The sequence below is a fragment of the Meriones unguiculatus genome, chromosome 2 (genome assembly GCF_030254825.1).
Source record: "Meriones unguiculatus strain TT.TT164.6M chromosome 2, Bangor_MerUng_6.1, whole genome shotgun sequence".
Taxonomy (NCBI): domain Eukaryota; kingdom Metazoa; phylum Chordata; class Mammalia; order Rodentia; family Muridae; genus Meriones; species Meriones unguiculatus.
The window spans coordinates 124,812,193-124,825,113 of NC_083350.1; the positions used below are offsets into that span (position 1 = coordinate 124,812,193).

The window sequence follows — 12,921 nt, forward strand, 5'->3', positions numbered from 1 at the left end:
TAGCATTGCTTGCAAAAGAAAAATTAGTTTTTCCTGGTTGTGGTGGTGCTCACCTTTAGTCCCAGAATTCTGGAGGCAGAGGCAGAGGCAGGATGATATCTATGTTTGAGGGCAGCCTACAGAGCAAGTTCCAGGACAGGCAGAGCTACATAGGGAAGCTCTGTCTTAAAACAAACAAACAAACAAAATATCAGGTTTTCCTCCTCCCCAATTGGGTCTATCAACCACATTTAAAAAGCAGAGCCCACACCCAGTAGTAAGTGGCCACAAAACTCAATGATATTTTTATAACTTTTTCCCCCTCATGTTGTTTTGTTTGGGCTTTTGTTGTTGTTGTTGTTATATTACTATTCTTTTGCTTGTATGTTACGTTTCCCAACTTTGTGTTTTTATGTTTCTTTGTGTGTGTCTGCGTGTGTGTGATGAACCATCATTCTTGTCCACCAAACCCCCCTTTTCCATTTTTGAGTAGGAAAGTAATAATGAATATCCAGGCACCACGATAACAGCTCAGTCAAGGTTATTTTTACAATTCTGAACTACTCTAGTCAAATTGGAAGGTTTTTTTTCCTGTTAAAGAAATTTCCATTTCATTCTGCTACCTGTAGCCCTGGGCAAGATAGCTAGCTAGCAGGCTGCTCGCTGGCAAAGTCATAACCAATCATATTAATTGAAACTTTAAATTCACCTGCCCCAAATAAAGGTTGGAATTATCTATGAAAAAAAATATTCTAGGCATTGCTGCTTCATTACTGTAGCAATGTTGTCTTCTTGGAGAGTTATGTAAGTTTGAAAAGTATTTTAGAGAGAAATAAAATTGGGAAAACACACCTGTAAATACAAGGAAGCTATTTCCCATCTGACTCCATCCGTGCAACAGCTCTGATACCAGGAGTCAGAGCTGACACGGATTTTACTCCTCTTAGCTCTAAGCACAAGTATATAGAGTATCTGGGAGATGAGCTCAGCTAGGAATTCCAGCCAGGCTACCTACCAGTTTTGGAGTTTTGCATCCAGATGAACTTCATTGTTTTTGAGTGTGGGTATTCTGTGAAGCATGTCAGAAGCCTTGTCATTCTAGAGATTATATCCTGGAGTCATAGGAGTACGGGGGAGAGAAGATGAACTATAGAAATGTAAGCGAGTCTGTATGTCAGGAAGTGATACTGTAAGAGGAAACTTAGAAAAGGGGAGAAGTTGCCGCTTAAGACAGTTTGAGTGAAACTCTCGTCCTTGGAAGTGGAGCCCACCACACCCACAGGAGCAGCTGGAGGAGCTGCAAGAGCGATGCTTCCTGTGCCTCTATTTTTAGGAGACAAAGCCTGGTAAGGTATTAAAAATACATGTCATCTTGCTCTCGCTCTACCTGTTGGATTGCAATTCCTGGTCTTGTCTCCCAGAGCCAGGGATAAAATAAATTATAAAAGTAATAGATGGTACTGCCTGACCACTCAGATCTTTTGAGGCCCGGCCTAATTTAGGCTCTGTTGGTGATCTTGCTTCACATTAGCTGTCTCAGTCCTCAGGGGATGAAGGAAGAAAGCACTGCATGAGAAACACAGCTCAATTCAACGGGCACTTATCATACCTCTTATTTGGCTAGTGCAACTTTATTCAATTTAAGTTAATGCAAAATTCAGAGGTTCTCAAGGAGCCTGCAGTTGGTGAAATTTGTGTCGCGGATAAATGAACTGTCTGAGGGGGAAAACAGCTCAATAAACTGGGAAAGCATAATCTCAGGTTAACTCAGTGTAATCTCAGGTAAACCCAGAGCTTCCTGGAAAAGTAGGAGCAAGTTTAGACCTATGTAAGCTCTGCTGTAGTGCTGGTCCAAGTGAGGCTCTTTAGCTAAGAGGCAGCCCAGAACCCACAGAGTGAAGCAGAACATCGAACATTCCTGAAGGGAGCCTGGTTGAGGGGCGTTTTGGCTTAGAGTAATTGGCCACTAGGCTGATAAGGATCTCCATCCTATTGACCTAGATAAAGGGATTAAAAGCACGTGTATTCTGTACACTGAGGTAGCCTGGCTCAAGATAGAGCTGGCACGGAGAAGTCCACCTACGAGGCAACGGCTGGAGCGGCTCAGCTGTTAAGAGCGCTGCTTATTTCTCCACAGGACTTGGGTTTTAATCCTCATGTCCACATGGCAGCTCACAACCATCCATAACTCCAGTTCCAAGCTTCTAACAACCTCTTTTGACCCTCAAGGGCATGGAGCACAGGCACAGTGAACAGACACGCATGTAAGCAAAGTACCTATATACATTAGGGTTGGTTTTTTTTTTAATTAAATTATAGAACCTTAGGTGTAAACGTTTTCATAAAACATCAAAGACCACACTCTTTCCCTTCAAATTACATGGGCATACTTCCCTACCCTGTAATTCCCATCTTCCTGTTTTCAGCCACTACAGCCATAGACTTGGGGCTTGAGTTGGGGTAAGCTAGTTGGCAAGAAGGGGGCGCTCTCAGAATACCCAGTTACTAACCTCTACACAGCAGACTAAATGGGAACACTTGCTCAAGCAGGCCAGAACTCACTGCTAGCCTACGCTTCAGTAGGGTAGGGTCGGGACACACTGGGATGCTGGTCAGCCTGCAATCACTTAGTCCCAACAGTGACTTGAGTCCACGGTAAATCAAGATCTGAGGAAGGACCCAGATGGATGCCTCCCTCCTCCTCCCCCCTTGGTTTTCTGTAGTCGTGTCCCGCCTCTTCCCTCTCCTCTACTCCACTCCTTCCCACTGCCCAGATTTAGGAGGAACCGGGGTCCCTAAAGCCTGCCTGGAGTCCCCACCTCCATCCACCGGCGGAGCTTGCTCCCCTGGCAGCCCCATCGAAGACCCGGAGAGGTGGAATCTCTCTTTGAAACTCCCAAGCCAGGGAGGGCGCTGGGCATGCTCAGTGCCTCGGCATGTCTGGCTGCTGCTAGCTGCACTGACAGCAGAGGCGCTGCTTGGCTCGGAGGCTGGCACTCGAGTCCACCCCACCGCCACTGCCGGCCGCGGGCTTCCAGAAGGCCGAGCTCTCGCCTCCTCTGGGCGCCTTGCCCCCGCCAGCCTCAAGTCCCCGCGATCCTCAGCATCCTACTCTCCACCTCCCTACCCCTGAGGGAGGCGAAACCAGTTTCTGTCGGCGGCGCGCCACAGACCCTCTGCGAACCCCAACGAGGACGCTTGTCGCCGACCGCCCAGGATCGGAGGACTCTCGGCAGCGGTTCTCTCAAATAGCACTTTTGCCTGGAGTGGAGTCTATCGGCGGAGTTTGCCCTCCGCCCCTCGATGCCCACGCTATGAGGAGGGCAGTCGGCTTCCCTGCGCTGTGCCTGCTTCTTAATCTTCACGCTGCAGGTAAGGGCTGGCGGGGTTCAGAGCTGAAGCTGGGGATGAGATGTGAAGCCGCGTGTGCTTAAGGACCCCAGGAAAAGCTTGCCTGGCAGAAGAAGGTTTGGGGATAGCGTCCGAGGGGTGAGAGAGTGCACCTGTTGGAGGGCTGGGGCCGAGAACTTAACACCAAAATCAGCTCTTGCTTTTTCTTTATCTTGCACGACTGAGAGTGAACACTTTAAATCGCGAATATAGGTTTGCTTTGCCTTCTCCTCCATCGCGCTTCCCTGCTCGCGCTCCTGCCTTCTCCTCCATCGCGCTTCCCTGCTCGCGCTCCTGCCTTCTCCTCCATCGCGCTTCCCTGCTCGCGCTCCTGCCTTCTCCTCCATCGCGCTTCCCTGCTCGCGCTCCTGCCTTCTCCTCCATCGCGCTTCCCTGCTCGCGCTCCTAGGCTATGCACTTGGTTGCACATTTTACAGGAAGAGAGAGGAGACAGCCTGCTGGCTGGAGCCCTTTCTACTGCAGAGGCTACATCCAGAAGGTCTCCTGGCTTCGCGAGCGAGCGCTCTCAGGGCTGTCCTGTCTGTAACCTCATGGACCACATCCCCGCCCCTAAGAGCCAAAGGCATGGTTTATTAACAATGCTGCCCCAGGCTGCTTTGGTCCCTGCTCTCTGCACTCGAATTTTCTGAACCAGTAAGAGTAAGGAAAGGTTTCGAAAGGGAGCCTCTTCTCTATTTCAGCACCACGGTCAGTATCCGCAGTGGGTACAGGAAAACCCCCACACACTTACAAACCTAGGGGTTATCACCGTCTCCCCCCGGAGAGGTTTGATGAGAGACAGCGAAAGTGCAACCGCATAAAAATAAATTCGATACGAGAGTAAGTATCTAGCCTAGGGATGCAAACCTGATAAAGTGCCTCGGCATTTTATATGCAGTGTCGCCTGGCTCCTCTGATACGCCGGGTGGCCAGGCTTGCTGGACTGCACCCGGTATGATTTTCACACACGTGAACCAAAATAAAACATGGCAGAGAGGTTTTAGGAGCCCTGCTGTGGCCGCAGTTGTTCATGCAGTGGCCCCATAGCAAGCAAATACCTTTTCTTTGAGTTTTGCTCACAAGCATCTTTTTCTCTAAGTATGCTGAGAGTATGTTGTGTCACTGTGTCCATAAGCACACACACACACACACACACATAAATAAATAAGAAATTGTAATCCATGTGATAGTTCTTTGAAAGAGCAAGTGCTTTTTTTTTTTCATGTATGCAATAATGGGAGTGAAATATAGTACTTTTTTTGACCTGGCTATTGCTATTTAAATGCATTGTGGATTTGGAAACCAACAATGTATAGGAACAATAAAGCTATAATTAAGTATTCATGTTAATTATTATAATTACACTATTACATTGTGAGGTTTTCAATGGATTTCTTGTATCTTGAAAAGTAGTGGGAGAAAAAGCCATAGCTTAGTTATTAAATTATTTGCTAAGAACTGTAATGAATCATTTCATTGCCACATACAATTATTTAATGTTAAAACAGAGAATGAAAATATAAACACTGCTATTGTTTTATATCCAATACTATTTAATGGAACAACTGACAGAAATAACCATTACCAAAAAAAGTTTTCATTGCTACCAAGTTAAGTAATTAATTATCTAATTTTAAAACCCATTCTATAGTTATTTTTGAAAATTATATTTAAACAAATGTTGAAGATAATTAATGCAGATTAGGTAGTTATAAGCTTAAAGTTATAAATAGACTTATATTACACATGTAGAAAACATTTCTAATTTACTATAGATGAACCCTAAAAATGAGGAAAATAAAGGACTTTTTTTCATCAGGGGTGAAATCTAGTAGTCTGCATCTCTAGATGATGCCTGAAGTTTTGCCAAAGGGTATGTTACCAAGTCAAAGCCAACCCTCTATACTTCAGCTTCTTAATTTTCAAAAAAAAATGAAAAATAAGATTTTAGTTTCATAAGGCAACAGGTGATCCCAATTGCAGTATGCTACATATACATTAGTTGTATTTGCATTTAATGCATTGCTTTAGAACTGTATTTGTCAAAACAGAATACAAGTCTGATATTGTAGTTGTCTTGCCAGTTTCATTTTGGATTCATATTAATTTTAAACAACAATTTGTGGGTCACAAGCTGTCGTCAGATTAAAATGTATCACAGTTATCTAATAATACTGTTTAGGCTTTTCATCAGGACTCGGATAAACATAGATTTCTTGACCTATTCTTATACAGGTTTAGGTAATAAGAAAAAAGTGGCTAAGAGTACAAAGATTAAAGAGACTGTAAGCCTTTTACTTGTTGGATGTCTGAGTTTATCTCCTGTAAAGAGAGCCATACTACCATGGCATAGGCTGACTTTATTTTTTTAAATGTCAGTGACATCTGTACATTTTAGCCTCCTGGCTGGAACACTAACTGATGCATATCAGTTACACCCATGTTGTCAGCAACTTCTTTATGGTGGCACAAAGGACGGTATCTTAGAACGCTCCAGGCAATGGGATAAATTAAATAATGGCATGGGATGTTAGTGATCCCCAGCTGTACTGGGAATCATTGCTTGGGGCAGAGCCATGTCTCTAGTGATAAGGCTGCAAATTACTCCCAACATGAGTACCATCTCCAGTTACTTGGTGTGGTTGCCTATGGCATAGTGACCCTGAGCCCTGACGGTCTCAAGGAAGGCAGAGCCATGATCTACTTGTAATGTCTGTAGGAAGGCGCTACAGTACAATGCAAAGGTCACTCCTGGCTAAATAAGCCAGAGGTGCTGCCAAGCTCATAGCGTGATAGAGAAGTCGAATGCCGTATGACAGCTACAGATCTTAAGAAATAACTGCTACTTATTGTCCATTGAGTTGCTCATCTTACAGGAGAGAACAACAAGATGCAGCAGTGTCAACTGACAACATAGTCTGGGAGAAATCCCAGACCTATTACTGTGTACTGCATAAAATTCAAGTGCCCAGGATGGAGAAGAACACTTACATCCTACCCTATCAGCCAATTTCTCCCATTTATGGAGAATTCTAAGATGCTATCATTTCTGTCACCATAGAGTAGTTGCTGGAAACTTAGGCAAGACTGACTCTGATAGAATAGGACAGCATCAAGTTAGTAGTGACAAATCCTTTTTCCTTAACATCCATTATTCTTCGCATCTTCTGGGACCCAATGTAACAAATAAATTCCAGTTTAAAAGGCCCACATCATCTACAATTGAGGGCCAACCAAAAGCCACGTCCATGAGAAGATGGCTTAAAGAATAACGGTGTGGGAGACCCACAGATAGCTTACTTACTTCAGTCCCCAGTCTCATTCTTTGCCCAATGAGTCACAGTCTCCCAATGAGGAGATTATGTTAATGTGGTAGTGTTTTTCAATGCCAACGAGTAAATTTCTTGTAAATATCCTTTTTTTTTTTTTTTTGCAACTGAATGTTGTGAATAAGAGACTGACTTCAATTCATGACACTGTCCTCAGCCTTGGAAAAGGTGACTTCATATTCAGATTGCCATCTTGCCCTTAATGCTGTACTTCATGAATGACACACACTTCTTCAGGGCATGTCTCAAAGGTGTCCCTTTACTCCCTGAGAATTACTTAGCAAACGTATCTAGTCTTCCAGAAGGACAGAGTTCCTGTCATGGAACCTGGGAAGTTATTTGCAGAAATCATATGCTCAAGAAAAAGAACAGACTACCAGGGAAACAATTTAAGGTGTTTTCAGATTATATAGTAACCCTTGGTAGTCCAAAGTCAAAGATGACTCAAACCCAACACAGCCTTTACAACACCCAAGATCTGCTGTGTTTTCCTCCTCTACTATCTTTCATTTATACCTCTCACTGCTGTCCTCTTTACATTCATCTCTGGTCATATTGGTCTCCCTGTTCACAGAAAATAGCAGTAATGAACATATCTTGCATATTTTTTTTTCTTTGCCAAGGAAAGCTACTTCATGGCTTAAACTATCTGTGACTTTAGATCTTGGTCTTTACTACAGTGTTACCTTTTTAGTGGAAATTTCTCTTGTTAGCTTCCTTCATACTCCTCTCTCTCAAGTGATGTCTGCTCTTCAACCTTCTTCCCCAAGCTCACACCATTTAACATAAATATGCTTTTCTTACTTTGTTTGTTATGTTCCCTTTCTCTACATGGAAATAAAAGCCCTTTGATGTTTTTTTTTAATCTATCTTGTTTTGGCTGTAGCTATCAGAAACCATGTCCAATTTAGAAATCATGTCCAACTAACCTAAAGTGTTGTGTGATGAGACACTTCATGACACACACCTCTGCTTATTTCAGATAGGAAGCCCATGAAAGGCCAGAAACAAATACTATCAAAGTCCAATTTGGTGAACCAATGAGTTTTGGGGGCCTCATTAGAGGAATATGGGTGATGGATTAGTTACAGGAGAAGAAATAACTCAAAGACAGTTGCATTGCCAAAAGACCACCCTGGCACGGATGACAGCTCACAGAAGCTGGGAACCTGAAACACTGCACCCTGAACTACAGTAGCCTGGAGAGTGTTCTTTCCAAGTGACTTAGTTCGTTAAGACCTCTTCCAGGCAGCCTCACTGGTTTCTGCTTCTTCTGGGCAGCTGGTGTAGATCAGAGTCTGTTTTGTAGCTTGGTTTTCTCTTGAGAGTGACTCTTACCAACCTTTAATGTTTACTCTTGGGTGGGAAGGGCCAGGTGAATCTTGTCAGTTTCAGAAGCTTCCTGAAGCTATTTTGAGTTGTTTCCTTTCTGGTTTAAAGATCTTCTTGCAAGATAGAATGTTTCGATCTCTGAGGAAACTGCTACACAACAAGGAAGTGATTAGCATAAATGTTTCTAACTTCTGAGTATTATTTTATGATTGCTATTCTCAAGAAATTCTTTTTGTTATTTTCTACTTAATTTTATTGGATAATTATATTCAGGTTTGTATGTAACAGAGATCCTCCAATCCACATTTCTAGCTCATAAATCTCTCACCTGAACTCTACAACTGTTTTTGTCATTACCTAAACTCATCAGCTCCTCCATTAGAATTAGAATATAATATCTGTTTATACTCCCCATATGAACTTATAATTCCTCTTATTTTAATCTTCCATGTCACAGAGAATAATGCCAAGATGCCGTGACTCATCCTCTGTGCTTTTTGTTAAGTTGGTCATGGCTGTGACAAAACACAGGACAAGAAGCAACTTGAAGAATACATAGGTATTGTGGTCCACAGTTTTTGGAGATACAGTCTGTGGTGTCTGGGAAGGCATTACAAGTAGGAGCAGAAGAAAGGCTCATCACGTTGTATTCCCACTCAAGAAGCAGACAGTGAACAAGAAGTGGAGACACACTGTAAAACCTCATCAAGGCCTGCCCCAATAAACTTCTTCCTCCAGCAAGGCTCTGCTTCCTAAGAATCTCATGATCACACCAGCTGGAGGCCAAGCATTCAACCAAAGATTCTCTGTCACTGAAACCAGGTCTTCTCCCATGTTCATGCCATTGCCACACACCCCCATAGGCAGTTTCTTTCCTCTAATGAAATAAGCCAGTGTTTTGATGCTACTAGAATTATAATTGTTACCCTGTATACCTACTTCCTATTACTTGTTGTTCACTCTTCTACCTATATATCCTGTTCTTCGTAACAATGTCCTAAGTTCTAAAAACATACTTGAGTCTCTTTATAAAATTATCTAACAGTGCTTTTGCTTTTTCCTTTACTTGCAATAGTCCAAATGCACAAGCATGATGAGATTTTTTTTCCTAACTCTTCTCTTATTTTCTGTCATTTTCTCCATTCCACATTATTGTGGAATAGTAGACTAATGACCAAATTCTATTATTGTCATGTTTTGCCTCCTTTTTCATGTGTTATTTATTTTTTTCTTATCTATGTGTTCTATTTTGTTTTCTGGATAACTCTTACTGTAACTTCAATTTTTGAGGAGATATTGCCTGCTTTGAATTCTTCCTTGATATCTTATCTTATTCAAGCAACTTGCCTATGTTTTCCTCATAGACAGGCGCCTTTCTCTAAGGCAGAAAGCCAGTGTTTTGATGCTACTAAAGAAAACTAGAATTATAATTGTTACTTTGCATACCTACTTTCTATAACTTGTGGTTTACTATTCTATCAATACATTTTCAATGAATAAATAAATAAATATATTTAGAATATATGTGGTGATATAATGATGGTAAATCAATATTAATAGATTACATTAGAGTTTAATGAACCTTATAGAAGTATTTACTATTCCTGCAACTGAGTTTATATTTATTTGCAACAAAGGAGTGGATACATAACAGGCCTGATTTACAAATAGATTGTGTTTGTTTTCCAAATGCATGGTATGATTTACAGTCATGGGAATATGACCTTCTCTTAGATGATTAGACATCCTTCTCTAATTTTTTTTCATTGTATAGCTTCATATGTTTATTTTCATACTTTCTTTTTTTCTTTATTAATTTCACTTTATTCACTTTGTATCCCCCCTGTGGTTCCCTCCCTCTTCCCTTCCCAATCCCTCCCTTCCTCCACCCTCTGCATGCATGCCCCTCCCCAAGTCCACTGATATAGGAGGTCTTCTTTTCCTTCCTTCTGATCCTAGTCAATTAGTTCTCATCAGAAGTGGCTGCATTGTCTTCTTCTGTGGCCTGGTAATGCTGCTTCCCCCTCAGGGGGAGGTAATTAAAGAGCAGGCCAATCAGTTCATGTCAGAGACAGTCCCTTTTCCTATAACAATGGAACCCACTTGGATACTGAACTGCCATGGACTACATCTGTGCAGGGGTCTTAGGTTATCTCCATGCATGGTCCTTGGTTGGAGTATCAGTCTCAGGAAAGACCCCTGTGCTCAGATTTTTTGGTTCTGATGCTCTCCTTGTGGCGTTCCTGTCCTCTCCAGATCTTACTGTTTCCCACTTCTTTCCTAAGATTCCCTGCACTCTGCCCAAAGGTTGCCCATAAGTCTCAGCATAACAGTAATCAAGATAATTTTGTTTTAAAAAATTAAGGCATCAGATAACAAACATGGGACAATAATTGGACACTAAGAAATATACTTGTTACTGCTAGTTCAGATTATCAACTGACTAAACTCCATCTTGTAAGAGGAAGAATAGATATTGTCCACATTCAAAATCAAGATGAAAAGTAAAAAAATCCAAACCTCTTTTCCTGCCCCCAAACAAGACTATGGGCATGAAATGTCCGAGCAGTTGTGTTGCTGCATAATTTTTTCTCCTCTCATTTTATTTATAAACAGCTTTATAAAATTTTGTTCAATCACACATATACACAGAGTAGAGATTATTTTGTGAATTATGAAAAAGTCACTTTTAAAGGTTTACAAGATCACACATCAAAATTCCAGTCACATTATACTAAATATTAATTGTAACATGGATAATATAGTTTGGTGTAAGCTTTTGTTACATCTATTGAAAGCTATTTTGTGAAGACAAATTCAAAAGAGTGGGTATGGTTTTGTGAATTATATTAAAAGACAATTAATTATATTAAAGTTATTATTATATTAATTTTAATTATATTAATTAAATATATTAAAAATCAAAGATCACACATCAAAATTCCATTCATACCACCATTAATATCCATTGTAATATAGATAATATAGTTTGGGTTAAACATTTTTTTCATTTACTGAAAGCTATTTTGTGAAGACAAATTCAAAAGAGCGAGAAGGCCCCAGTTCCCTTTAAAGGGGAATGTTGAAAGATCCAAGTGCTTATAAATGTTGAAAAGCTTAGAATGTAATAATAAACTGTTATTTTAGAATCAAAATTTCTGATATTTATGTACCATATAACATTTCCGCAAGTGCCTATTATAGTAATGATATTTGCCACAGAAAGACAATTAGCTAATTTATTTATGAGCATTAGCATTTTCCATCTAAATAATTTTTACTCATAATGACTATTTAGACTTTCTTCATAATCAAATGCATTTGATTTCAATACATTAAGATAGTGATATTCATTAAAAACACAGCTGCATGGGCCAGCAGCAAAGCAGAACTAATAATTTACGCTAAACAACCCTAGATCAATATGTCTAGTCTCACTGAAGCAAATGCCCAGCTCAATTGGATATGAGTTACTTTGTTCTTTGTTCAACTCTAAAGCAAAGTCCATTTTCTAACTTAAATAAGAGGAAAAGGTTTAAGACAATCTTAAAAGACTAGATGTTCTTTGGGAGGGAGTGCTCACGCATACAGGAAAAGCAACCCAGAATGACTCTCTATCCTAAAATCTATGTATACAGAAAGAACAAGGCCCAGTGGCTGTTTCACTATGTGGCAGAGCATGATGCCCTGTGCATGATGCCTAGTCAGTTCCCATCACTGGGTGACATTTACCTCTCTGGTAAAAATGTACATTATGGGTGTGTCAAATCTGAAACCAGCGTTAACTGGGCTGAAACATCGTTGGCCCATTAATATGAAGGGCAATTTACACTGCGTTTTTTTTTTTATTTCAGATATGTTTTTTTCTTTTTCTTTTCCTGGTTCTCCCTGGAAGAAAATTACAGAGCATAAAGAAAGAAAGAGAAAATTGATGACTTATAGCAGGGCAGTATTTAAGAATTAAATGGGCTAATGTATAAAAACCTGTACTATTTTAATAAGAGCCATGTAGCTTATGTGCATTACTTGATGAAGGATGGGGAGAGGACACATGATAGTTAACTGACATCGTGGAGCAATCTCTCCTTCCTGCCTACACTTGAGCCTGTCTTTGTGGAGCATGAGCACGCTGGTGTAGATTTTGTATTTCAGCTGGTATCTGTTTCATCCATTACATGCACAAACCTGGACAGAGATGTAGATTTGTTGTGAACGGTGAAGCACCAAGTTTAAAACATTTCTTGGTCCCCAAATCTTTCTTCCAACGTTTCCCTAAGTCTCTCATCTAAATGTTGTCTCCAGCAAGATGTCTTTACAGAAGTCCTACATGCCTGGATGTAAGACACGAATTTACTCTCGGTTTGTCTGATGGTGAGTGGGAAATGTGTATTAACACCACAAATCTGAAACAGCTAGTTCCTGCTGCGTTGTTTGTTTTGCTTGGCAGATGAGCCAGACATTTTTAGAAGTTCTCTCCTTAAGTCTCTCTTAGACACACAGTGTGAGAAGTTCTGCCATTTGAGGCTTTAAGGGCCTCCCCTCTCTTGTCTGCTGTGTGCCAGTCCTTTTCTGTTCACCAACTGATTCTCTTCTGCTTATGCCTGTAGCTCATAGAGCTTCCAGACCACTATTGTCAGAGTCCATGTGGAGAAGTGTCCGGGTTTCTGTAGACACTGGAGACGACAGGGCTCTTTGGCCGTAAAGGAATGGGATGGGTACGGTTGGGAACAGCAAGAACATTTTTAGGAATGGGCAAAGAGAGTCTCAAGTTCCCACCATTCTCCAAACATTCAGTCTACCTACCAATGCCTGATCTTTCAGGTCTCTTCTCGGTGAAAATTTTGATCTCAGGTAACCGGATACTCTACAGATCCAGTCTGACTCACTTGGA

General features: G+C 41.2%; 1 protein-coding gene across 1 annotated transcript in view; it reads left to right on the plus strand.

The window, feature by feature from the left end:
- The first annotated feature begins 3,219 nt into the window (after positions 1-3,219).
- The window catches only part of Ptprr (protein tyrosine phosphatase receptor type R), a 279,114-nt gene continuing 269,412 nt past the window's right edge, over positions 3,220-12,921 (plus strand). Inside the window, exon 1 of the mRNA XM_060378077.1 lies at positions 3,220-3,351. Within this exon, the coding sequence (XP_060234060.1) occupies positions 3,294-3,351 (58 nt within the window). The 5' untranslated portion in view covers positions 3,220-3,293. The remainder of the gene's footprint in view (positions 3,352-12,921) is intronic.